The sequence below is a fragment of the Pygocentrus nattereri genome, chromosome 3 (genome assembly GCF_015220715.1).
Source record: "Pygocentrus nattereri isolate fPygNat1 chromosome 3, fPygNat1.pri, whole genome shotgun sequence".
In the NCBI taxonomy this organism is placed as follows: Eukaryota; Metazoa; Chordata; class Actinopteri; order Characiformes; family Serrasalmidae; genus Pygocentrus; species Pygocentrus nattereri.
Genome location: NC_051213.1, coordinates 42,201,003 through 42,228,932, shown reverse-complemented (window position 1 = coordinate 42,228,932; position 27,930 = coordinate 42,201,003). Strand labels below are relative to the sequence as shown.

At 40.0% G+C, this 27,930-nt stretch overlaps 1 protein-coding gene across 1 annotated transcript in view; it reads right to left on the bottom strand.

Moving 5' to 3' along the window:
• efna3b (ephrin-A3b) overlaps positions 1-25,344 on the bottom strand; it is a 124,300-nt gene extending 98,956 nt beyond the window's left edge. Inside the window, exon 1 of the mRNA XM_017701989.2 lies at positions 24,784-25,344. Within this exon, the coding sequence (XP_017557478.1) occupies positions 24,784-24,878 (95 nt within the window). The 5' untranslated portion in view covers positions 24,879-25,344. The remainder of the gene's footprint in view (positions 1-24,783) is intronic.
• Positions 25,345-27,930: the final 2,586 nt, after the last annotated feature.

Below are 27,930 nucleotides of genomic sequence, written 5' to 3'. Positions count from 1 at the left end.
ACACTTTACTGTTTTCACTAGATGTTAAGCATAAGGTTTGGCTGCAGGTACAGGTCTTGAGCTGATGGTGTCCTTATATTTTTGACCATATTATGTATGTCATATAATTACTGGAAAACCCAGCACTGCGATAAAGCACTGCTAATTGCTAGTGTAGCCACTGATGAGGCTTACAAATTAAAATGAGATGTTCTCTCAAAAATTAGTTATGTTATAACTGAAGTTTGGAGGGATAAATTCACATCCTCACCTTCTGTTGCTGTGAAGAAGCATTGACAATCCCCACCACCACCATATCTCCTCCTTGTTCCTCAGTCCTGCATCAGTCCTGCTACAGCTATGGGGTTCCAGCCTTCTAGCTACAAGCAGAAGCTGCCCAGAGCTCCAGCCCAATTCTCAGAGGCCCCCCTTCCCTCAGTCTTCCCTTATACTACCACCACCATGTTGAAGGCGTGGTCTGAACTCACAAAAGTGCTTGTAGTTTTTTTTAAAAGCTCCTCCCACCTTCAAGATCATCAGATGGTCTCACCATCTATGGCACACCTGTTGAAGATGTGTAAGCGTGTTTACAGCTGATGTAGCAATGGTTATACTTTTCATTTTGACCAAAGTAACCATTTAATAAATAACACATTACTTTTGATGAACCTGAATGCCCATATTGACGCTCGCATTTGCTAAAAAGCACACATGCACGTGTTCCCTAAACGCGAACATGTGTTGCGCTGGCTGCATTTCTGTTGCTGTTTTTTCCTCTTTTCTCGCTGAAATCATTCCCTGTGTTTACCTGATTACCTACAAAACCTCTGAGCCAAGTTAATTCCACAAAAAGAAAGGGAGGACACACAGTAGCCCGAATTCCCAAAGCCAGGCTGAGCTGCGTTTTTTCCCTCTCTGTCTGTGTACACAAGCCTGGTGTCTTTGCTAGCGTGTGCGGCCGCGGGTGTGTTTCTCTCACATTGTCTCCGATGGCTGGCTGTGTGTGAGATAGCGGGTGTTTTGTGTGCGGGCCAGAGCTCAGAAGAGGAGAGCGCTGAGGGAGTATCAAATGCTTTGTGTGCATGTGGGGGGAGAGAGAGAGGGCGTGGCCTGGGCTATAGACCTCTGAAGGCCTGCGTCATTCTGTAGTCGGCCTCATGCCCATATGAGGAAGTCAGGCCTAAGCTAGTTTTCTCTATGGGAAAAATGAATGGCATGTTTGCCGTCACGTCCTGTGGCAGACTGAAGTGTTTCAGACCTGATTCATTTTGGCCTGTATACATTTTTTCCCCCAAATGTCAATTGATCAACTGAATCACAGCATTGCTGAAGGGCAACTCCACCAGTTTTTTAAAAATTCCAGCATAATTCTGAGAGGTAAGCAAAGTCATTAAGTCTAGTTTGGTGTCTAATGGCTAATTTCAGAGAAACTTACTGACTTGGATTACTTCACAGTGGTGGTGAATGGAACCAGGGGCCACAATGTCTACAACACAAACAGCCATTTTATTTACTATTCAAAAAATCTATTTCACAATGCCCTGCATGTATATCCCCCAACATCTTAATCTCAAAGATACAGTAAAACGGTGTCTTTTAGAGGCATTAAACTTTTCAGATGTCAGGTTCCTATGGCAGTCATTCTACGTTCCAACTCTCACCTATGGTCACGAGCTTTGGGTAGTGAACGAAAGAACGAGATCGCAGATACAAGCAGGAGAAATGAGTTCATATTTTACACAATACGTGCTTAAACAAGAATGTTACCAAAAATATTCTGCATTAGACGAATGCTGAAGATGTAAACAAAGTCATTCAGATTGATTTGATGTGAAATACTCACAGTGGTGGTGACAATACCATACATCTAAAGTTTTATATTCACTCACTGGCCACTCATGTTCAGTTGCTTGTTAACACAAATATCTAATCAGCCAATCACATGGCCGCAACTCAATGCATTTAGGCATGTAGAGGTGGTCAAGACAACTTGCTGAAGTGCAAACCGAGCATCAGAATGGGTGAGAAAGGTGATTTAAGTGGCTGGTCTGAGTATTTCAGAAACTGCTGATCTACTGGGATTTTCGCGCTCAACCATCTCTAGGGTTTATAGAGAACGGTCTGAAAAAGAGAAAATATCCAGTGAGCGGCAGTTGTGCGGACGACAATGCCTTGTTGATGTGAGAGGTCAGAGGAGAATGGGCAGACTGGTTCCAGATGATAGAAAGAGAACAGTAACTCAAATTAAGCCAGCCAAAATCTCTGAGGAATGTTTCCAACACCTTGTTGAAAGTATGCCACGAAGAATTAAGGCAGTTCTGAAGGCAAAAAGGGGTCCAACCTTTTACTAGCACTTTTATTATGTACCTAATAAAGTGGCCGCTCAGTGTATGTTTCAATATAAGTTGCAATAGGCCCAGACCGTCATCATCATAGCTCATTATTTCACACATCTCATCATTAACCAGAACCTGCATAAACACAAAGCATGCTTACGGGGAGAGAGAAAGGGATGGGATGATAAAAGGAGAACAAGAAAGGGATGCTGGTGTTGCATCATTATCCGGAGTGGTAATGAAACGCGTGTCGCATCTGTGCCCTGCTTCTGAAGTGAATAATCAGAGACAAGAACGAGCAGAAAACCTCAAAAAAATACATAGAATTTCCAGCATTGTTTACATGAATCCATTCCTCAAAAAAAAAGAAAGCATCGTCCTTCTTCAACCCGAGAAGCCAAGGGATTTAAACTCCAATAATGCTGTGGGAGGGTAATGATATACATCTAATGCGTCAAACACAAGGCCTGCGGGCCAAGTCAGGACCGCTACAAAGCCCTTTTCGGGCCGCAAAATTATTTTAAATTTTCTCTTCTTATTACCCCATTTAACCCTGAGAGGCACTACAATCCCCAGCATGCACTGCAACATAGTGTGCATTCTGACCCCCTTCCCCCAACAACCATCTATGACCTAGCAGTTACGCAAAAAAGAAAAGATGTATGTTTCTTTCACAAGGGGTGAATGACTAAAACTACCGTGGCCTTTGTGGCACTGTACGTAAAAGACGTGAGAGTAAAGTTGAACTTGGCTCATGAATCACTGAATCCTTTAACTGGATGTTTGATTCATTTGAATGGACAGCAGAATCGTTTGCTACACTGAATCAAATCAAACTGTTTCCTAGTATCATATAATGTTCAGGTCCATGGTTTTGCTGAAGACTTCACATAAAATGTAATAATTAATCAATACCTATTAATGCTTATTCATAAACAAAAATGTCTGCATGGTTCAATCACTGAGATGTGAACAGACTAGTTCAGATTATTTTTATACATTTACATTGTGTGTGAATTTTCCAAATTCTATACAGACTAAAAGAAACGGCCCAAAATGAAAGGAAAAAGAAAGTTACATTGACTTACATTAAAAGTAAAGTAGACATAACGGTACTTGAAAGAGATGAGAGTAAACTTAATCAATGAATCATTGAATCAAACCTGCTCCAATAAATAACCCTGATTTCTCTGATAAGTGGATGTAGTTATTTTAACCCCACCTTCAACAGGCCTACTTTAACTACTGTTATTAATTAACTGTGTTTCGCTTGACGTAGCATCGTAAAACACACGCATACACACACACACACCCCCGCGTGTGAGGCACGGGCAGGCTGACAGGCCGCCTCTGTGATAACAGCGTGTTGATAAATGAGTGCCAGGTCTTCTCTGTCACACAGATACATCTCTCTGTTTGCTCATGAATATGCGGCGGCTCATTTGCATATGCAAAGTCAATGCCATTATCAGATGCACGAACTGCCCTGCCGTCGATCAAACTTCTGACGCCGAGCACATAATGGTGACGAGAAAAGAGCCATTCTGAAAGGCTTACCGCGGCTTAATGTACTAAAACAACAAGCAAGGAACATCAGTTTTCCCCTCATACTTTACTGATCATAAACACTGTCTACTGACAAATGAAAGAAACCATCACCCAAAGACAAAATGACACTTTTACCTTCAGTTTTTTCATTTTCAGTTCATTTTCTTAACTCATTATGAGGAAATGGCTTAAAGTGGCTCAATGTACCAAAACAGACACCTGGAAACATCCATTTAATTTTCAGACCCCTTACTCTTTATCATAAATGCTATCAACTGCCAGAAGAACAAAACTGGAATCCAAAGATAAACAGCCAAAATGAAAAAGGTACTCGCTACCATCGCTACCGTCTGTTGTACTGTAGTATTGTAATGCTATAGTAGTCTTAACAGTGAGACTTTCTGCTTTAAAGTCTAGGAAAAACCTCTATCTGATGATGCGTCTTGAAGGTGGAAGTCAGTTTTGAAAGGCTACAAGTGCGTTTGTGCTGGCTTTATTTTTATTAGCTAGCTCAGCACATCTGGGGAAGTTCGCTAGCTTCTAATTTTGTTTCGTCAGCTAACTGATGCCGGCTAGCATCAGGCCAAGTCATCAGGGGAGCGGGAAGAACACCAACCCACCTAGAGAGAATGAGACAAGTACACTCTTGGACTCCTTGCCACGGATGGCTGTGGCATCAAATTTGCGATTATGCAAATATATCACACAGTCATTGGGAATCTCTGTAGTGTCGACCAATCCTGCTGTACTGATATATCTGCGATGCTATCTAGCGTTAGTTGTCATCTCAGTTAGTCAACTGTTTTTGTTTCTTCTTAATGGAATAATAAATAACAAAAAATTATATGCTTAACATTGTGCTATTCTGGGCCCCTCTGGAGGAGGCTTAATTTCTCTTTTTTATTATATTTTTATATGATTATTAAAATATTACTTTTTTATTACTTATCAATCCATTAGAAAAGAAATAAGCTGACTCTATTGAGATTATTGTACCACTAAAGCTAGCTAGCACCACAGATGTATCAGTATAGCAGTCAGAATTGGTTAACACCACAGGGATTTCCACCCTCCTAAAAGAAAAAGACAAACTTTTAGGATTAAAATTTGATGGGACCACTGATTTCCTGTAGGATGCCATCAAATCCTCTCTCTGTGCTCTTAGCCCATCATGATGACATTATACCTGACTGGACACCAACAGAAACTGTTAATGGTTTCTATGATTTCTGTGATATCCACCATACAATAACCGCTCCATGGCAGTTGTGTGCTGGATATTATTGTGAAAGAAAAATGATGTATGGAAACATTAAAGTTGCTGACGTCATGTGAACGGATCTAGGATGCTTTTTCTGGATTTTGTAGGTGTTATTTATTTTTTAAATGTCAAATGATGCTAACTGTAGAAATAAGCTGGTTAGCATTAGCTTAGCCAGCTCTGCTCACCACAAAACAAGTTCAATTATGGTTAACTAAGCACTGACACAAGTTTAGATGATAATGATTCAAATCTGAGGGAGTGACGTCAAGCAACTGTTGCTAAAGCAGAAAGGAGAAAGTGCACTTGTTCTGTAGTGTTTGGATCTGTAGCCTGATGAGCTAACTTCATGTTAGTTTAGCAGACACAAACAGTGCCACACACCACAGTACAGGCTTGATTCTGACTAACTGCTGCTCTGCTGGAACAAGTGTAGATGATAAACACTAATGTCTGAGAGAGAAAATTGGAGTGACCGGTGTTGGAGTGACAGAAAACTGAAAATCAAACCTGTTCTGTGGTGTTTGGGACTGTAGCGTATTGGCTAAGCTAACGAGAGCTGTGCCACACAGCACAGCAGACTTGGTTCCAGCTAACTTCAGCTAAAATAACATTGGTTTCAAGGATATCAGAGAGCACAAAGTCGAGTGACTAGCATTAAAGCTGAAATAAAATGCGTTCTATGGTGTGTGTGTGTGTGTGTGTGTGTGTGTGTGTGTGTAAGGTTTTGTTCTTATGGTTATGTTCTTTCCGTCCCTAGCTATCAGTTAGCTCTCACCCCATCAGTCAGTGACCCCTCTAAAATATAAATGTCTTTTTTGGCTGTTAACACGGAATACAAATTTGACACATCATAATTTTGGAGTACCCTAAGGTTTTTTAGATACCAGCATCATTTTTGATGTTGTAAACTAAAGATAAACCATAAAGTTTTATATCAAGCCTTTTTCCACAGAAACCCATTCAAAAAGGCTTGAAGTGAAGCAACTTCATAACATTGGGTTTTATGGAGAGGAAAACACTTAGCATAACCTTCTTGTAAGTCGCTCTGGATAAGAGCGTCTGCTAAATGCTGTAAATGTAAATGTAGCATAAAACTTCTACAGATAGTGTTCATGATCGTAAAGAGAGACATTTGTTGTTCCCAGGTTGCTGTTTTGGTACATTTCACCACATGCTGTTCCTTCATAAATGGTTTCAATGGAGAGAAAAAAACATTTAATGTACAAATTATTATTTTGCCTTTGGCCTTACAGTTTCATCTTTTTGGCAATAGATGGTGTTTATGACCAGTGACGGGGGGCGGGGGGTTGCTGTTCCAAGTCATTGTTTTATGACATCTTTTTAAGCTTTTTTCACATTATGTGGTTTATAATGTGTAGATGAAAGTAAGAGATGACATTTTCTTGGTCAACTGTGTGTATGTGTGTTATTGGCATCCATGATGGAGGACAGTTAATCAAGTTAGCATGCTAACAGTCATGGAAATAGGCTTTCAAGTGACCAGAGGCAAAATGGCTTCAGATAAATAGGGATCAGGCTAAGCTAAGTGGCTTCAGACCAGCGCCGCAGTGGGTAATCATTAGATTCGGGAGAATTTCTGGTAGCCCATGGAGTTTAAGGCCGGTGTGAGCTAATATATAAACTCATGCATATTAGCACCAAAATGCTCAAATAAAATTTTTAAATGATTGCAATTATTTGAGATGCTCGCAACTATTCAAGCTGACAATAGTAATAATTATAGCTAAATAATAGCAATAATTTCACACATTCACATCATAAATTTATGATGTGAAATCGTAAATTTATTTCTTATGACATATAAAACGTTAAAAAAATGGTAGTGTAGAATGAGTCATGTTTATTTGTTAGCTAATTAACTAATGCTAATGTATTTAGCATGCATGCTAACAAAATGAGTGTTTTTGAATGATTACCTATGTTTTCACTGTAAAATATGTAGCTTTATGTATCTCTTCACACAATTCTGTTGTAAACAACAGTGTAATGTATGATTTTTGCTGTATAACCAGTATTATCTACTAAGTGAACATTGCTAGGAAGCAAGTTGGCTCAGTAAATGGACCAACAGAAATGGTTCAAAATTACTTGGAAAAACATCTTGCTACATTAACTTCCATTACCAGTTAGGGACATTTCTTTCATCTTCTATAAAGTTACGAGGTTTTATTCTGACTGTGATGCTACAAATGTTATATCGAAGAGTATTTCTGTAGTAACTTCAGGGTTAAACCGGCAGGCCCCAATTGAAGTGGTACAGCCCCGGTTAGCTGATTGTGCCATAACTGAGATGAAGCTGAAGCTAGCAGTGAAGCAGCAGTTACACTCAGATGCCTGTACAGATGCTAGCTTGTAATTGCTGCACTATTTAAGGTGGATCTGAAATTCAAATAAGAAGCTAAAATCAGCCTTGAGTGATTAGCATATCATATTCAGCATGATGGTGTGATGGCTGACAAAACAGGCAGCACATCCTTAAGGAGGACGAGGACATATCCGAGCAGCAGCACTGCTGTGTCAGCGCAACACACACTAACACACCACCACCACCACATCAGTGTCACTGCAGTGCTGAGAATGATCCACAACTCAAATAATACCTGCTCTGTGGAGGTCCCGTGGGGTCCTGCCCATTGAAGAATAGGGTAATAAAATATGCAGAGAAACTGATGGACTACAATCTGTAATTGTAGAACTACAAAGTGAACTTATATGGTAAGTGGAGCTGATCAAATGGACAGTAAGTGTAGATACAAGTTTTTTTTAAATGCTATGGCTGATTCTACAACTTTGATGAAACTGCATTCTTATGTTCTTTTATTTAACAGCTTTGAAAAATTTAGCTTTGACTCACATGCTCTCATGTGTTCTACACCTGCATCAGCATTAGGAACCGTCTCAAAATTACTGGATGACAAAGTGTTGCCATTATTATTGTTATTATTATTGTTGTTGTTGTTTCTGTTGTTGTTGTTGCATGTAAAATAACCTTTATGGAAATTATTTAACCCCCACCCCAAAAAAAGGTAATTTTCCACACCGTTACCGGAATAAGCACCAGGCTGAGCAGGAGTGATGGACAGAGGCTCAGGGGTACTCTGCGCTGTGATATGATGGAGAGCGCAGCTGGCTTGCAGCGAGCTCACCTCAGCTGAACCCATGCCTCACCAGCCATCTGCACAACATCTGGACGCACCTGTGCTCTCACACACACATCAGCACGCCAGGGGCAGACTGCCGATGATTTAAGCATGAAATCTCACACTTGTTCAGTCCTGCAAATCTGCACTATGAATCTATTATAACTGCGCTGTTACAATTTTGAAAGCATTCTTGATGTGTCAGTTCTATTATTATTATTTTATTTTATTCAGTCATAAAATCTTAAGATGAAGCCTTCATGCAAATTTAGTTGCTTGAACCCTGCAGGAAACTGAACACTGGACAGCCAAACAACACTGGACAGCCAAACTGAACATAGCTCTTTTACATAAATCATTCTTAAAGACAGGGTAAAAAAGGATAGCGTTTAAAGAATGTAAACATTCTTTAAACAGCCAGAGAAATATTATATATGATTTATGCCAATGTATGCAACACATTGCAGATGACTTTATATAGCAAAACAATACAGTATATTAAAAAAAATATGAGTTGCTATTTTGGCTAATGTGTAATCAAAGGTGTCACACGCAACAATATGTTTGATTTGCATGTTGCATGCAACTTTGTTTTGGAGTTGCATGGAAATGAATTTGCATGCAACCATGTACATGCTTACGAATGATTCAGTGCTCCATAAATTCTCACATTTCATCAGGATGTGATTTGATTCTTTTTGTGTGATTCAAAAGCATTTTTACGAATGTGCTGATGACAAATATGACTGGAGAAGCCTTTTACCAACATTTATTTCTCTATTTAGGCAATAAAGATGATGTCAGCAGGCAGTGCTATACAGAGTTTGTTACTTTTTCAGAACAGATGCAGAGGTTTTTATACATAATCAGATGAACAAGGAGAGCAGCAGCAAGGACTTGAACATAAATAGTGAGGCACTGAGAAGTATAATGGAAAGGCTAGTCAAGGAGGATGAGGACATATCAGCAGATGGCAGTGAGACCCTAACTTAGCTGGCATTAGTTTGTAGTATATTGTCATGAAATCATGTCACATTTAAGATAAAGGACTTCACTAGTTTTCATTTTATTTTTTACCTCTTTCCTCCAATTTGGTCATTTTTCAGTTTTTGACATAATATGAAAATGCCTGTTGCTCTTTACGTTGGTTATGTATTTTATGATGAATGGATCAAAAGAAATTCTGGTTCCACTGACTTACATTAAAAGTAGTTTTGTTCTTCTTCTGTAAAGTCCTCATTTCGCAAGTAAGTAAGTGATACTTTTTAAATCCCACAAACGGGGAAATTCCACCTCTGCATTTCACCCATCCGTGAAGTGAAACACCACATACACACTAGTGAATACACACACACTAGGGGGCAGTGAGCACACTTGCCCGTAGCAGTGGGCAGCCCTATCTATCGCCTGGAGAGCAACTGGGGTTAGGTGTCTTGCTCAAGGACACCTCAGTCATGGACTGTCGGCGCTGGGGATCGAAGCGGCAACCTTCCGGTCACAGGGCCAGATCCCTAACCTCCAGCCCACGACTGGAGAGTTTTGTTCCAACAGCTGCAGGACACACCATCCAGCCACTTCATTAAGCACCCTCCCTGTTTCTACATTCACTGTCCATTTTGTTTATTTATTAATATTTGTTCATACACTTATTTACCTTTGTTAATTCCTCTATTTAGTAGTGAAATAGACAATAAAATGATACAAGTCTGAGAAAAAAAATCCAAAAAAGCCAAATATATTGACCAAAATAACAGCCACTCTGTAATGATATTACATGACTGATTCACTGATGTGGTTAATATATCATAACATTCAGTCGCAGTAAGTATGATAGCAGCGTTGTGTGTGTTCTGTACAGATCTGTTGTGGTGACAGGTCTAATGGAAGAGTGTGTCTGTAATACAGTGTGGCTGCAGGGCTGTGGTGAGTGTTTATTATTCTGCTTGTGAGAACGCTTTGTATTTCGTGATTTTGGTGACAGTTTTAGCGCACAGAAGACAACAGAGTGCTACACGAAACCCCATAATTACCAACTCAACCTCCCGCCCCCCCGTCTCTCTCTCTCTCTCTCTCTCTCTCTCTTTCTTTCTGTCTCTGCTCCCCCATGTACCCTCTCTTTCTCTTCCCTCTCTCCTGTTTTCTCTTCCTCCCCACCACTCTCGCTCCTCCACTCTCTCACTTTCCTATCCCCACCTCTCCCTCTTTCTCTTTTCTTTCTAACTTTCCCTTTCAACTTTCTAACTTTCCTATCCCTTTCCCTTCTATTTATATTCCTTTCTATCCTTCCTCTCTCTCTCTCTCCCCATGTACCCTCTCTTTCTCTTCTCTTTTCTCTCTCCCACTTTCTCTTCCTCCCTACCACTCTGTCTCTCTCGCCTCCACTCTCTCTCTCCCCCTCTCTTCCGCAGTTTATCATATGAAGATCTGGTACACCATATTCAGAAGGCTTTTGTAGGCTTTTTGTTGGGATGGGCACCAGTGGCTCCTATCTGGAGTGCTGTATTTGCCCCTGCATGAAAGGAAGCCAAGAACTATTCTGAGTTGCAGCTAAAATGAAGACTATGAGACTCAAAATCTGATGCTCCCTGAGGGTAGCGTCCCTGGAATTGGTTTGGGTTGGCAGGGATGGTCTTTGCACAAGGTAAATATAGGCAGATGCCTAAGACCCCCATAAGCCAAGGGCCCTATGAAAATACAAATTGCATACAAATACAAATTGCTGTACCATTGTGGTTTATATACACACACACACACACACACACACACATATATATATATATATATATATATATATATATATATATATATATATATATATATATATAGATATAGATAGACAGTTTTATATATATACAGTTACTCTGAACCCCACAGCCTCAAATAATTTAAAAAATGTCCATTTGGCAGCTCCATTCCTGTCATTTCCCTATAGCTCCGTGTGGGCAGGCGATACTTAGGTCCTTTGGTGGATTGGACTATGATAAACAGCTTTCTTGATGTCATGGAATACTGTAAAACTAATATGTCTGGATTTCATGGGTCTGTATTAGAAGCTTGTGGACTGTTTAAGATGCCAAGGTAGAATAAGGCTCACAATGGGTTACATCACGGGTCAGCAACAGGCTCTTCTATTGACCTGTTGCAGCTCCACAGCAGAATTAGATTTGTGGGTAAAATTAAAATAACCCCCCTTTGCAGTAAAATAAAGCACTGCTGCTCATTCTAACAGTTTTAACACTTAATGGTCTTAAATACTGGCTTTAATATATAACTGCTAATTCATGCTATAACCCTGAACGATGGTGCATAGAGTGCTGTTTGCCACAGCAACACAAACAACAATTTTGCCTAGCTAGTAGCTAATGAAAAGGCAAAGAGAGAAATTTAAGATGAACATCGATAATTAAGAGACAAACGCATTTATTTGCATTTATAATCACTCCAGCTGGTTTCCTGATACATTTAATCTGCAACGAGACACTGTCACACACTAAAAAGTTGTGAAGCTGACGTCAGATTTTCATTCGTAGTTTCCCGTTCTACCTTAAATAGTGCAGCAGTTACATTGTGGCACCTCATTTAAGGTGGAACAGGAACATTCCAACAAGAAGCTGGTGAATGGGAAGCGACTTCAGCCTGGAAAAAAAATTAAAGCATGAGAATACAAGAAACTATTCTACTTTTGAGGAAAAGTTTCCTGCCAGAAATGCGAGAAAAGCTTATAGCAGAGCAGAGTAAGTCTGTTTTGGTTTATATATTATATTTTTAGCCTATACTAGTACATCAGCTCACACTGAGACATATTTACAGCCAAGATGGTTAAATGGACATAAAAGGTTGCTGCTCCCAAAGTAGTTTGATTTTTATTAAAGGGAGAAAATGGCTCTTCTTAGCATTTGGGTTGCAACCCCTGGATTAGATAAAACCTTAATCTCAAACCCATTTTTCTCTAACAAGTTCATTGTTTTAAACATCGCTATGACTGGTTTTACCATAACAGGTATTATAAGGATCCACTGCTCTCTCTGTCTCCCCACCTGTTTCTTATCTCTCTCTCTCTCTCTCTCTCTCTCTCTCTCACTCTTCATCTACATTTTACATTTACATTTATGGCATTTGGCTGACGCTCTTATCCAGAGTGATTTACAATTTGATCATTTTACACAGGAAGGCCAAGGTGGTGTTAGGAGTCTTGCCCAAGGACTCTTATTGGTATAGTGTAGGGTGTTTGCCCAGGTGGGGATTGAACCCCAGTCTACACAGTGTAGAAGGCAGCCCTATCCCACCCTCTCTCTCTTCTCTCTCTTCTGCTTCTTTCCCATTCTTTCTCTCTCCACAACTATCTCTCTCCCCACCTCTCTCTATCCATTGCCACTGTCTCTGTCTCTTCCCCACTATCTCTTTCTCTTCTCACCTCTCTTATTGTCTCTTTCTCTCTTTATATCTTTCTCATCTCTCCCCCACCTCTCTCCCCACTCTGTCTCCCCAGCTCTCTTCCCAATTTCTTTTTCTCCCACTTCTCTCTCCCCACTCTTACCCCATTCTCTCCCTTGCTCCTCCTTCTCAACCTCTCACTCTCTATCTCTCTTCTTCTCTTACCACTCTTTCCCCTTTCTCTACCTCTCTCATTGCTACTGTTTCTATATCTCTTTCCCACTCTCTCTCTCTCTATACCCATCTCTTTCTGTCTGCTACCACTGTCTCTATATTTCTTTCTCACTCTCTCTCTCTCTCCGCTACTACTCTCTTTCACCACCTCTTTCTTATTATCTGTTTCTCTCCCTCCATCTTTCTCCTCCACTCCCTCTAACCCCCCTCTCCCAACCTATATCGGTCTGTTTTTACTGTCTCTATATCTCTTTCTCACTCTCTCTCTCTGCTACTACTCTCTTTCACCACCTCTTTCTTACTATCTGTTCCTCTCCCTCTATCCTTCTCCTCCACTCCATCTACCCCCCCCCCCCCACTTCTCTCTCTCATTCACACATTCTGGTGTGAGGAGAGCTAATAAGTAAATGAATAAAACATACATCCAGAGTAGTAGAGTAAGAGAGAGAGAGAATGAGAGAGAGAGAGAGGGAATGAGCAGGTGATCCCGTATGTATTTATTCACCTCTGTTTCTCAATTATGTGCAGTGTGTTTTTTTCTGGGTCTCGCATCACTGAAGCGTGAGTGCAGGGGTGTAGGGGTGTTAGGACCACCGGAACAGTAATTGTCAGAGATATGCGCGTGTCTGTATGAGAGGTGCTCTCTCTGCTATAAATCTCCGGGAAGATGAACGAGGCGAGCGCGGCCTGCTGGCTTTGTTTTGTGTTTATTTATTTATTTGCTTTTCTTTGGCCGACGGGCCCTCTACCTCACTGTTTACACCAAATCCACTCTGTTCAAAACAAAGATGTTTAGTTGTAGAACAACACACACACATATGCTGTACCGCACCCCCAAGTCAAAGCTCTACCAAGAGAATACTCTGCTGCCAGTGCTATTTTAACTCCAGCATCGCTTCGCCTCCCAGCGCAGGATCACTTTGTTCGCGGTGTGCGTACATACACTCACCGAGCACTTTATTAGGACACCTGTACACCTGGTCATTCGTGCAGTTCTAATCAGACAATCGTGTTGCAGCAGTGTAGTGGATAACATCATGTGATCTGTGATTTTACCCGTGGCATGATTGTTGGTGCCAGACAGGTTGAGTATTTCTATAACTGTTGATCTCCTAGAATTTCCACAAAACAATATCTAGAGTTTAATCATAATGGTACAAAATAGAAAACCATCCTGCAAGCAGCAGTTCTGCAGACAGAAATGCCTTATTGATCAGAGAGGTCAGCAGAGAATGGCCAGACTGGTTCAAGCTGACAGAAAGATTACCATAACTCAGATAACCACCCAGTTGTGGGGAGCAGAAAAGCAGGTCAGAATGCACAAAACATTGAATCTTGAGGTGGATGGGCTACAACAGCAGAGACCACATCGGGTTCCACTTCTATGTGGGATAGAGGGCACAGGCTCACCAAAACTGGACAGTTGAAGACTGGAAAACTTAGTCTGGTCTGATGAAACTATGGACCGCACCTGCCTTGTGTGAACAGTCTGGGCTGGTGGAGGTGGTGTAATGGTGTGGGGAATGTTTTCTTGGCCCCAGTCATCACGTGAATGCCACAGCCTATTTGAGTATTGTTGCTGGCCATGTACAACCATTCATGGCCACAGTTTACAGGTCTGCTCACTTTTGCATCTGATTTGAACTCAATCCACCAATCCCTGTTGTCTCAAATGGACATCAAAAAAGGATAAGTTTGTCTTTTGCTTTGCCATGTGTGCAGCTGCATCTCCAAAAGCAATTCAAAGTAGGCGTTTTTGAGTTTTAATATTGAGATATTAATATTGATTATATTGAGATATTAATATTGTATTGAGATATGAATATTGAGTTCTTCATACCTAATTAGTGGACACAGCAACAGATATGTGTGTCTTTATTTATATTCCAACTATTTTATGCCAGAGGCATCTCAAAGTTGATGTCAGCATCCAAAACAAAATATGGAAAACTGAGTGTTCAGAAATCTTGGGGCCTAAATCTGTCCATGCAGTTGTTCAGAGATCTAGAAGTACTGACCGTACTCTTGATATATTCACTAAAGCAGACTGTAACAGAACCTACCAAGATTACAAAGAAATCACCACATTGTCCACCACTAGCTCCAGGTCTGAGGGTTAATGGAGAAACCGCCAGCGATAGCTCCCATTATCCCTGCCACAGTTCAGAAGGCCAGTCTTCAAAGCCTTTTTCTGAGCCATGTTTTTGATCAGTCACTTGCTTTTAGCGACCTGCTATCATGCCTTGTTCTGTTAAACATTTAATCAGTGGAACTCTTGGTGTCCCTGCTGGCTCAGTCTTTATACTGCCTTACAGTGCAGCAGTGAGTGACTGACTGATTGGACAAAAGGCATAAACAGAAAGCAGTAATAATGGTGAAACACCGTTAACAGAGGAAACACACAGGCAGAGGTGGGTAAAGTAGCCTAAATCAATACTCAGGTAAAAGTTGTCTTATGCCAATGAAATAATTAGTCCAGCTAAAATTAGTTAGCTTGGCAAAAACAATATGAGCAAAAAAAGTAGTGTAAGTTCTAATTGTTAATAAATAATAAGATTGTAATTGTAATGAAAACTTGTTGGTGAAAAAAATGCTAAAACAATGAAAAGACGGTATATTGACCTAAAAGTTATATGATAATGTACCTGTTAATAAATAATAAGTAACAGTGTAACAAATTGATAATAAATTGGTAAGATTACGGTAACAACTTATACTAACCAAAATAACTGATAACTAGTTGGTAATAGTAGTGGAACAAAAATAATTCTAAGAAGTTATATCAATCTAAAAATTACATTATACATTTCTACTTGTTAATAAATAATAAGTAATAATGGCATTACAAATTGGTCATGAAATGGTAAAATAATGATAACTTATACTAACCTAAAAAATCCATGATCATTTTCGAGTTGTTAATAAATAATAAGCTAGTTATTGTGGTGATAACTAGTCTGTAGTAGTAGTCTAACAAAAATAATTAAGATATAAATCTAAAAATGACTTTAATATGTTGAAGTAGTTATGAAATAATAAGTAATTGTAGCTTAAATTGGTAATAAAATGGTAAAATAATAGTAACAAATTATACTAACCTAAAAATTGCATGATACTTTTCGAGTTGTTCACAAATAATACGTCAGTTATTGTGATGGTAAACAGTTGGTAGTGTATCAACCTAAATTATATGTTCATGTTGTAATTTTTAGGTTGCAGTAATTGTGGATGAAATTGGTAATACAATGGTAAAATACTGGTAACCTAAAAATTACACAATCACTTTCTAGTTGTTGATGCAAAATTCAAGATTCAAAAATCTGTTGAATCTTAAAATAATGTTAAGAATTTTACTAGCCTTAAAATTACATAACAATTTTCTAGTGTTTAAAAAATAGTAAGTTAGTAGTTTTAGTGGTAACTAGTTGGCAATAAAATAGAAAAATGTTAACACATCCCTTTTTTTTCTTTTTTTTTTTACATTTATAGGGATGCAGTATCCAGCTCTTCCTGCATAATCAACACACTCCAGTTTTTTAAGTCCTTATACGGTTTAACAATATTAGGGGTTTTACCCAAAAAACAATGCAGTAGATCTACTGATATGATGTCAGTGCAAAATACTAATTCACTTGTTTCTGCTGTGTTTCAGGCACAGTATGATGTACAGACTGTAATTACAGTCAAACTAGATTGTATTGGCGCAAATTTCTTTTCATCTCGTATCTCAGTTGCTGCTGAAGCTCACATCAGGTGAAAACATCACTTGTTCTATATAATGTGGGTGATAAATTTAGCTATTTTGTTAAAGGGTTGTTACCCAAGAATAGATGATGTAAATATACAGAGATTACACAGAATCAGAGCTGGAAAATGCAACATCACATCAGGTTCCTTTTCTGTTCTCTCGTAACAAAACAGTATTATACTGTTATAAAACTGACACCTATAAAACACCACGCCACATATACATACATCACTGTACAACCTCTTTATCTTTCTTTATCTATTTAATAACATGTAGAAGATTGGCATCCAATTCTTGACTAATTTATCACCAACTTACTGTTAACTGTTACAATTAGCATGTCATTTTTAGGTTGCAATACAAATTTGTTATTGGTTGCAAAGCAACATGCAACACTTAGTATTCAACAGTACATTACTGTTATTTTCTTCAAAAGTTTTAATGTTTGGTTTGATTATTCAGCTTTCTGATTGGAAGTACAGCTTTCGTGAAATCATCGCTAAGTGATGCTTTTTTCCCATCAAAGTAATCAATTAGGGGCAAAACTTTGTGCATCCAGCTTATATCATGACTATTAAACATGTGGGGTACCATAGAAACACCATAGCAACCATCGGGAATACCACAGCAACCACCTAGCAACACCCTAACAATTTTAGATGCTACTGCAACCACCTAGCAACCAATTGGAATACCATGGCTGCGTCCCAAATCCCACAGTTCTATTCTTTACATACTCATCTACTGAATGTTCTTCAAATGGTGGTGTGCTATTTAGCATTGTAGTATGCAGTTTGGGATAACAAATGGTTGTCAACACTTTAGCAACCACCTAAAATACCATAGCAACCATCAGACAGCACCCTAGCAAGCTTAATCTGCGCATTCACTGCATTTTCTTTAGGAAATGCTCTTTTCTATATATCATATTATTATCACTGTTCTGCAAAGTAAAGCACTACTGAGTCACCTGCAGAACTTCAGTCGAACGTCTTAGTACATCCACCTTCTATTACCATAGGCACTGAAGTCTGTTAGACTCTGATTTAGGCCTACTGTTGGACCCTTTTGAATTGAAATAACATGCTAGCACTCCAAAGTAAGAGGTGTGAGCAACAGCAAAGCCGTCCAGGAGCAGAACAACAGAGTGAATTAAATGCAAATGACTCAATTGGAACTGAATAAAATGTAGGCTGTGAATCAAACGGATTCCTTTTTGCATTTTCAGGCACTATTGATTTCATCGGCTATGTTTCTTCAAATCGTGGCAGGGTTAGTCAGTCTACATGCTTAAGAAATGCTTCTTCAAGGGTAAATGCAGTGCTTATATCTAGAACGATCTAAAGTCTTTCATGGTTAAATGATTCTTTGCGTGCTGTAATGGTTCTTTGGATTGATGGAGAATGTGTTGTGTAGGTTTCTATGAAGATCCTTTATGAAGATGGTTTTACGTAGCACTAAAAAGTTCTGTAAGGATAACAAGCTTGTAACAGTAGACAAACCCTTTTTGGTGCCAATAAGGCGGAATGATCCCTTAATGCAATGGGACGTGACGTCCATTCCCAAGCCCTATACACCAAAGTGCATTACAAGAACGTTAAATGACGGTTCAGTATAGTTAAAACCAAAGATCTGTTGCTCTTCACACAGCAGAAGTGATGACCAGTTAGTGTAGGTTACTGCAGGAATGGACAAAGAAATGAATGTGCATTCTAGTCAGAGCACAATACTGATGACGCAATAGAGTCCCATTTCAGTCACAGTCGTACAGTATTTACTAACATAATTGAGTAAAAGTATTAGCATGTGAAATGATATGCTAAATCATGCTAATGCTTAATAATGCTTAATAACTCCCAGCTCAGACTGATGTTCATACATTGAGGCTGTGCTTTAATATCAGGTCTCTCTCTCTCTCTCTCTCTCTCTCTCTCTCTATCTCTCTCTCTCTCTCTCTCTCTGTGCAGTGTAACTAGGCCAAGCTGAGGTAAGAGGGTGTCATCAGTGTTGGAATACAGTTAGAGAGAGGGAACATTTTTACACACACACACACACACACACACACACACACACACACACACACACACACACACACATACACACACGTCATGTTATACCATGTCAGAATAGCATGTCCAACATGTATTAACATCTATACACATACATATATATGTCACTGCTGTCAGAACAAAACCTGATAATTCCACAATGGTAATTTTACAGGAGAAGGAAAAAACCTACTTTACTTTTAATGTAAGTCAATGGAACCAGACATCTTTCCCAGTCATTTTGGGCCATTTCTTTTGGCCCGTTCAGCATGAAAATTACACACAATATATAGGTACTTTTGAATTATTTAAAAAAATAAAAAACGACAGAAATGGAGATTTTTTTTTCTGACAGCAGTGATTATATATACAAATATACATATTACCCTTCACATTGTGTGTGAATTTCATGATGAATGGACCAAATGAAATGAAATGAAATGATTGGGAAAGATGTCTGGTTCCACTAACTTACATTAAAAGTAAAGTGTGTTTTTCCCTCTCCTGTATACAAAACATATATATATATATATATATATATATATATATATATATGCACACACACACACACACACACACACACATTTATACAAGATTAAGGTTCAGTGACCCTTATTAGTCCCACAGCAGGGAAAGTTCCTCTGCATTTTACCCATCCATGAAGTGAAACACCACATATACACTAGTGTATGCGGTGTATCACTGCATATTGTTGCTGTCATAACAAAAGCTTGATATAATACAAATAATACAAATTTAAGCAGAATACATTTCTCATATATCGCTGTTGTCGGAACAAAACCTTGTATCTCTGAAATGGTTTTTACCTTTAATGTAAGGCAATGGAACCTGAGTCATTTTGGGCGATTTCTTTTTGTCCATTCATCATGAAATCTACATACAATTAAACAGACTACAGGCATTTTCAGCGATATGTGAATACATGTATGTAATATTATATATAAGTAAGTATCTATGGGCCAGGACATTTCCAATGACCCCGAAATTTACTCCAGCAAATGGCAACATGCGCAGTCAGAATTTTCCAAGTCTTACTTTAACCCTAACCCTAAACTCAACCTCGGGAACCAAAGAGAAATGGTTTTGTCTTCCTGTTAAAAAAACAAACGAACAAAAAAAAAACATAACTCACTGATGACAATATAAACTCTTAACAAAATGATTTTTTCCACTCCAACTCCCTTCATTTCATACCCTTCCTCCCTCACAGATCAGCTCCCACACCCAGAAGCTGTCCTCAATCTATCATCAGGTCTTTATGACGAAGTTCGGAGAAGTTGAACTGGAGCACTCAGCAATCAAATGAAAAGGTTCTGATGTGATAAATATGAAGACCTACTACTCCTTCACTCCCCCAGAACAGCAGAGAAGACATGCGGGATTCTGCTCACGGAAAAATCGGGGATTACCCGCAAATCCTCTCCGCCGCCTACAACCGTCCTGCTCCTTAAACAAGACCACTCACGGAAGCACAGACGGAATGTGAATTTTTATGACTCCAGCACTGAACACTGCAGGATCTGCGTTCCTACCTCGATGGGGAACCCAGGAATGAAAGTTTTAAACAAGAGCTCATGTTTCTACTGTTTGAAAAAAAGAGAGAAATAAGTAATTTAAATAAAAATTAAATAAAATAATAAAAAGTAATTTTACTTTACTAAAATCACTGCCACTAAATGTTCATTCCTGCTTTGCTTCTCAGATTTGTGTGAATTCCATTATAGACTGAAAGTGCAAGAGCTCTTTATTTTACTACTTAAAAATACAGAATTTCTCTTTTAACTGTGAATTTGATTTTTTTTTAACATGCACCTAATGCCAAACTGTGCTCCCTGTGTCAGCAAAGTCTGGGCCCACAATGGTAATTATTCATTAATTATTTTTCATTTACAATATTTAACTTATTTTTACAGTAAAATACCATATTCATCATTTTACTGTGAAGGCAACTAATCCTAAGGTGTTTTCTGTAACAACTCAGCAAATTACTGTGAGGTCGAAGTTGCGTTGTGCCACACAGCATTATGTAATCTGACATCAAATAAAGAGTTAAAAATGCATAAACATTTTAACTTTATGATGTAACACATTTTAAGTTGTTTTTCTGATGATTCGGATTTTGGTGTTTTAAGGACTTTTTAATGATTCATTGACACAAACGGTAATATTGGTTATACATGTTTTTGGTCATATTTGTACAAAATATCAACAACATGAAAACTTCTGTTAATTGTGTATTTGCATTTTTAAAAATTGGAGAGTGCAAAACATCATTAAATAAGTCCATTGATATTGTCTTTTGCAAACATTTATAGTTCTGGTAAATGTGCCATCACTGTCCTAAGAAAGAATCTCAAAAACTGTAACTTTACAGGAGAGGATAAAAATATCCTTTACTTTTAATACAAGTTAATGTAAATAGAGTGTATTCCGAGCAATTTTGGAGCAATTGTATTGGTCCTATCATCATGAAATTTTCAAAACAACATAAAGGGAAGCTGACAAGCTCAAATTATGCAGAAAAAAAAATTGCAAAAAAAATTAAAAATTGATTTTTTTTTGTGGACAGCAACGATACGCAAGTATACAGTAAAATATTGGCTACTGAGTTGCATAACTTTCACAGTTGCTATGAAAAAATGTATTCCAGCCCTGATGACCGTGCAGTCGCAGTATACAGTAGGCACTTAACAGTTTTTACTGCAGGGAGTCAGTAACTGGTTATTTACTGTAATTTTACAGTGATTTTTACCTGCCATTTCTACTTTTAAATATTTTTTTTATTTAGTACTGTTTAATTATAATATATATAATATTATGGTTATATAATAATATAGTTATCGCAAGTTTACTGCAATCCATAAAACAAACACAATCCACTTTATGTACTTCAACTGTAATCTTCTTTGCTTTGTTACTGTTCAGTTTACCCAGTGACGGTGTGTAATCTCATATGCATGAAGTATAAACAGTGTAAATGAAAATATATCATCGCTGTCAGAACCATATTTTCAAAACGGCAACTGGAGAAGACAAAGATCTTCTTAGCTTTGAATGGCGGTCAAAGGAAGAAAACTTTTTGAAGTCATTTTGGAGCAGTTCTGTTGGCCCGTTCAATTTTGCTATTGTAAAGGGAAGGTGATGTTTTCAACCATATAGAGATCCAAGGTTGTGTCCTAACATCAACGATGTTAAATGTACATTCACATATACGTTTTATGCATTTAGCAAGAATGTGTGTAGAATTTTTAGGGGAAAAAAAACAAAAAAAATCAACCACCACGGGTTAAATATTGGTTAGCGCCTTAGCATCAAATCAATGACGACTTTTTAACGAAGTATAAACATGAAAATAGTGAGTGCACCTTTACATCTACGAGCGTTCTCCATGCAGTGAACGCAGCTTCGATTGGAGTAGATGGATTTCACTTGATCTTGACTAAATTTGTATTCCACCCCAGGTGGCTAGAACCCCAAAACTAGGTCAGATTCTGCATTATTTTGTCTATTTTTTTCTCTTAAAGAAACAAAGAGTTCTCAAAGTAGCAGTCTGTCCCTTTCCACTTGAACGTTTGATGCTAATGGACTTCTACGTGTCACCTACCAAATGTCCAACTTATCTGAATGTCAGAGAGAGAGAGAGAGAGAGCGAGCGAGAGCGAGAGCGAGAGATGGAATGGTGGAATGGTGACACATAGCTAACACATTGAGGTCACGGTGAAAAACGGCAGACGAGGGAAGAGAGGGCGCAGAGCAGAGGAGGAGGAGGACGAGAGACAGACGGAGACTCCCTGGGAGAGCCGTGCCGGAGAGAGAGGGATGAGGAGAGTCTGAGTTCGGGAAGCCCGTTTAGAACTGCTGTTAAATCCCCCGCAGAAAGTGCTTGAGCTACGATGGCTAATAATGAAAAGGCCTCACGCCAAATAACCAGGCCACAAAAAAAAAAAAAAAAGCGCCCTCCACCATGTGGCCATGTGGGGTAGCACAACAGCGTCCTGTTGTCGTAGCCCACCAAAAAGCCCTTGTAGCTTAAAGCTAATAAACGTGGGACTGGAAAATTGGTCAGTGACATTCTACCTTGAATTGGAATTACGCTCAAAAATTCCCAAGCGCAAACCAAAGGATCGTTTCGACATTTAATATGTCAAGTTTTTAAGCTTTGCGCTTTTCCCAACATTCAATCCATTTGATAAAACACTTAACTTTTTAAGGAACCTTGTATGCTTAGCGCCTTTCCCGACATTCAATACGTTCGATGAAACACTTAACGCTTAAGAAAAATGGTACGTTTAATCTTAACCTTCTGCAAACTTAAACCCGATGTGGAAATTAGCTGGTTGCAGAAATAGCTACACATAACTCCCAATAACGTAAATGAATATCATCGCTGTCCAAAGAAAACAATGTATCTCTATTTTTGTCGATTTTTATTTTTCTACATCTTTTCAACACACTGGCCGTCCTTTACGTTGTGTGAAAATTTCATGATGAACGGACCAATAGAAATGCTCTAAAATCACTTTGAATAAAATCTTTTCGCATTGACTTACACTGAAAGGTAAAAGTGTTTTCGCCTTCTCGTGTAAAGTTATTTTGGAGATACTTGTTTCCTTTGGACAGCGACGAAATAAAGAAATAGACACAGTTAGTCTGATAGAATCTTGTACAATTGATTGCGAAGGACAACTCTCGCTTACATACAAGCCAAAATGTGATATAGAAGCCATAACTGTGACACAGCAGCTTCTGCTTCAGCGCCGGGACATTTCTACTCGGAAAACAGGCCGTAGTGTGCCAACCGGGGATGTTTACAGCACCCTCAGTCCAGCCTGCTACACAAACAAGAACATATCCGTGAATGTGCAGCTCCAAACACTGATTAAGCTCCAGCAAATTCCTGTAAAGCATTGGCCTTCCGAAAGAAGAGTTAGTGAATCTGGGATTCTTGGCCATTTGCAACATTTGCCAATCCAAGAACAGGCCCGGCTCTTTCTGGGAACGCATGGAAACGGCAACTAGCACACAAGTCAACAAAGCCTCGTGAAGCCTATCCTCCGCTAGCACACTTCATTCAGCCTCATCAGGTTCTTGGGAAAGAAGACTAGGACCGGGAATTTCACAAGCAAGAGCTACACTCTTACAAAAAAAATGGATGTTCAAGGGTTCTTTAGTAAAGACAACAGTCCTGTACAGAACTATGAACACTCAACCATTTGCAAGCTTAGTTGTTCTTCAGATTGATGGAGAATGTTTTGTTTAAGGCTGTGCAGAGCAGTTCTATCTCCAAAAAGAGTTCTTCTATTGTTACAAGCTTGACATCGGAACCCTTTTCTGTGCTACATATAACCATTCTCTATCAATCACCATGCAGAGAGCCATTTAAGCATCCAGATAGTTATGAATAGAACTTCTAAAGAAAACCATTCCCTTTATTGAAGAACCCTTGAAGAACCATCTTTTTACATGGACTACACTTTTTAAAATGCTGCTTTCTAAATGGTTCTTATCTCGCAAGGATGGTGCAAGTAGCGAATGTTTTCATCTTGAGGAGGTTCTTCCAACTTTGATTAAAAAATAGGTTCTCCAAGTGGTTCCTCAGTTCCAAAGGACCAATTTGTAAGACAGAACTGGGGCTCAGGATTGGCCAGGATTAGGATTGTATAGGACTAGGATTAGGACTACAGCGAGCGGGAACATCTAGAATGTCCGACTGGAGGACGTCCCCTCAACACTGGAGATGTTTATCAGAAGTTTATTCTAGAGCCAACGATCCACAAAGATCTTTGGAGACAAGTTCGGGAAAAAACAACAGGATTCAAATGGAGGGGAACTCCTGGTTTTATGGATACGATAAAAACTTCTAAAAAGGTTTTCAAGGTGCAAAGAAATGATGCTATATATTTAGGAAATGTTACCGTTAAATTCATTTCTTTTACAGTAAAAGTGGACAAATGGATGCTTTCCCAGACAGGAATGGGTGCTGGACTGGAAATAATTCCACATATTGGAATACCCAATGTGAATGCAGAAGCAGGACCTGCAGGACTGAAGCAGGTATGCCTGGACTTACTGTATGTTGGAGCTGTTCCAGTACACCGCGTGCCTGCTGCCCTCGGCCACGTAAAAGTTGGTGAGGAAAACGAGCGCGAGCCCTGCGAGAGCCATAATCCCCCCTTCCCTCCCCGGGTATCCGTTTCTTTTCCCTCCGGTTCCTTCTCCGGTCACCGCGGCGATGCCACCATCCCAAAGCAAGACAAGCACGAGCGCGGGGGGTCAGGAGCGCGTGTTTTAAGGCGCGCGGACGCTGGAAGCGTGGTGGCGGTGGGAGTCAGGATCCATGCTGAGGGTCCCCATCGCTCCTTCTTAGCGGCACTCCGCTCGTTCGGTTTGAGGATTTTAAACCCCTCCCGCCGGGACCACCGAACCGCTCGAGCTTCTCAGATGAGGTAAAACATCAGAAGCGTCCCCTCAAAGCGCTGACCAGCGTTCCTCTCTCCTCGCTGACCGCTCTGAGAATGCAGCGGGTCCCGCGCGCGAGACGCTCTTCTATAGCTGAAGATCCTTCACGCGCCTCCGAGACATTTTACACTCGCGCACGGAGGAGGGGCCAGTTTATTCAGACCGAGCGCGAGAGCAGCCTCGCAACTTCTCTCTCTCTCTCTCTCTCTCTCTCTCTCTCTCTCTCTCTCTCTCCTCCTCCTCCCACTACTATCCCTCTCTTCTCCCTCCCCCTTCCCCCCATGTCTCTCTCTCCGAATCTTTTGCGCGTCCCCCCCCCCTCTCTCTCTCTCCTTGTCTTTCACTCTCTCTCTTTGTCTTTCTCCTCCTTCGCTATTTCTCGTCTTTTCCTCTCTCCTTCTCTATTTATCGTCTTTTCCTCTCTCTTCTTCTCTTTCTCTACTTGTCTCTCACTCTATCTCTCCACTAGTGCCTCTCTCTCTCTCTCTCTCTCTCTCTACTTGTGTCTCCATCTTTCTCTACTCATCTCTCTCCTTCTCTCTCTCCTCTATGTGCCTCTCTTCTTCTCTCTCTCTCCTTCTCTATGTTTCTCTCTCCTTCTCTCTCTTTCTCTACTTGTCTCTCTCCTCTCTCTCCTTCTCTATGTGTCTCTCTCCTTCTCCTTCTCTACTTGTCTCTCTCCTTCTCTACTTGTCTCTCTCCTTCTCTCTCTTTCTGTATGTCTCTCTCCTTCTCTCTCTCCTTCTCTGTGTGTCTCTTTCCTTCTCTACTTGCCTCTCACATTCTCTCTCTCCTTCTCTACTTGTCTCTCTCCTTCTCTCTCTTTCTGTATGTCTCTCTCCTTCTCTCTCTCCTTCTCTACTTGTCTCTTTCTCTACTTGTCTCTCTCCTTCTCTATGTCTCTCTCCTTCTCTATGTGTCTCTCTCCTTCTCTCTCTCCTTTTCTACTTGTCTCTCTCATCTCTCTCTTTCTGTACTGGTCTCTCTCCTTCTCTATGTCTCTCTCCTTCTCTCTTTCTCTACTTGTCTCTCTCCTTCTCTCTCTCCTTCTCTACTTGTCTCTCTCCTCTCTCTCTTTCTCTACTTGCCTCTCTCCTTCTCTCTCTCCTTCTCTACTTGTCTCTCTCCTCTCTCTCCTTCTCTACTTGTCTCTCTCCTTCTCTACTTGTCTCTCTCCTTCTCTCCTTCTTTACTTGTTTCCTTCCTCCTCTCTCCTTCTCTGTGTCTCTCTCCCCTCTCTATCGTACTCTGTCTTTTTTCTCTCTCTATCTCTCCTTCTCTCACTCATTCTCCTTCGCTATCTCTCGTCTTTCTATTTCTCCTTCTCTATCTTCATCTCACTCTCCATCTCTTTCTTCCCATTTCTTTCTCTTTCTTTCTGCCCCTGTCATTTGTTTACTCTTCCTCTCTCTCATTCACTAACTCAACCTGTCTTTCTTCATCACCCTCTCTCCCTCCTTTTCTTGATGGCTCCATCTTTTATTTTTGCGGCCTGCTTCTCCTTCTTTCCTCTCTTCTTTCCATCTCTTTCTCACCATAATCCTTTGCTCTCTTTCTCTCCCTCCTCTCCCAACCTTGCTTCCTTCCTTTCCTTCTTTCCCTCTCCTCCCTCTACTTTTTTGCCTTTCTTCTTTTTGCTGTCTTTTTTCTGTCTTTCCCATTTCTCTCTCATCTTTCTTCCTTTCTCTTTCCCTTTTTCTTTCACTGTCTCTCACCCTCTCTATCTCTCTCCATCTTTTATTCTTAATCTTTTTCTTTCGCTCTTTTCCCTCCACATTCTCTCTCTCCCTCCTTCCCTTTCTTTTTTCTTTCTCTTCCATTCCCTCCCCTTTCCTCCTCCTCTCCTTTTTGTCGGTCTCTTCCTTTAGTTCCCACTACCTCTCTCTCTTTTTCTTTTGTACCATAATTCTTTTCTCTTTATTCTCTCCATCCTCTCCCAGTCTTTCTTTCTCTTTTCGTTGGTCTCTCCTTATTTTCTCTCCTTTTCTGTGTCTCTCATCTCTCTCTCTGTGTTGGTCATGTTTCTTCCTCTCTCTCTCTTTCTCTCTCTCTCTCTCTCACTCTCTCAACTCCTCTTTTCCTCTCTCCTCATTCAACCTTCCCCCATCCTCTTTCTCTCTATCTCTCCATCTTTTATTTTCAATTTTATTCTCTCTCTCCTCCTTTTTTCCTTTCTCTTCCACTCCTTCCTCTTTCCTCCTTCTCTTTCTCGGTCTCTTTTATTCCTACCATCTCTCTCCCTCTTTTCTTTACCCCCCCCCCCCCCGCCAAATCACCTCCCCCTTTACGAAACTTTATTTTACCTATAAATTAGCATTAGCATATTAGCCACTAGGGTAATTACAGCTGAGGAGGAACAGACACTTCACCACCGGTGACTTCACCCCCCCCCCCCCCCCCCCCACCTCCTAATCACTCACTCATTTTCCCAGCCTATTATATACACCTAAACCTTATACTCCCACCCCCCACCACTCCCACCCCCACACCGCCTCTACAGTATGTGTAAGTCTCCTCTAATACAGTATTATTATGTGAAATCCTCTTAGGCGAGTAAATTGATTCGCTTCTCTCTCTCTCTCTCTCTCTCTCTCTCTCTCACACACACACACACACACACACACACTCCTACGCCTATAGCTCATCTGCATGCAGGGCTCAGTGCTAATGGTGAGCGCACCTGTGATAGGCAGAGCACACACACATGCTCGCCTTCCCATCATGCTATGTTTTTACATCAAGGATGGTTTGTTGTCTC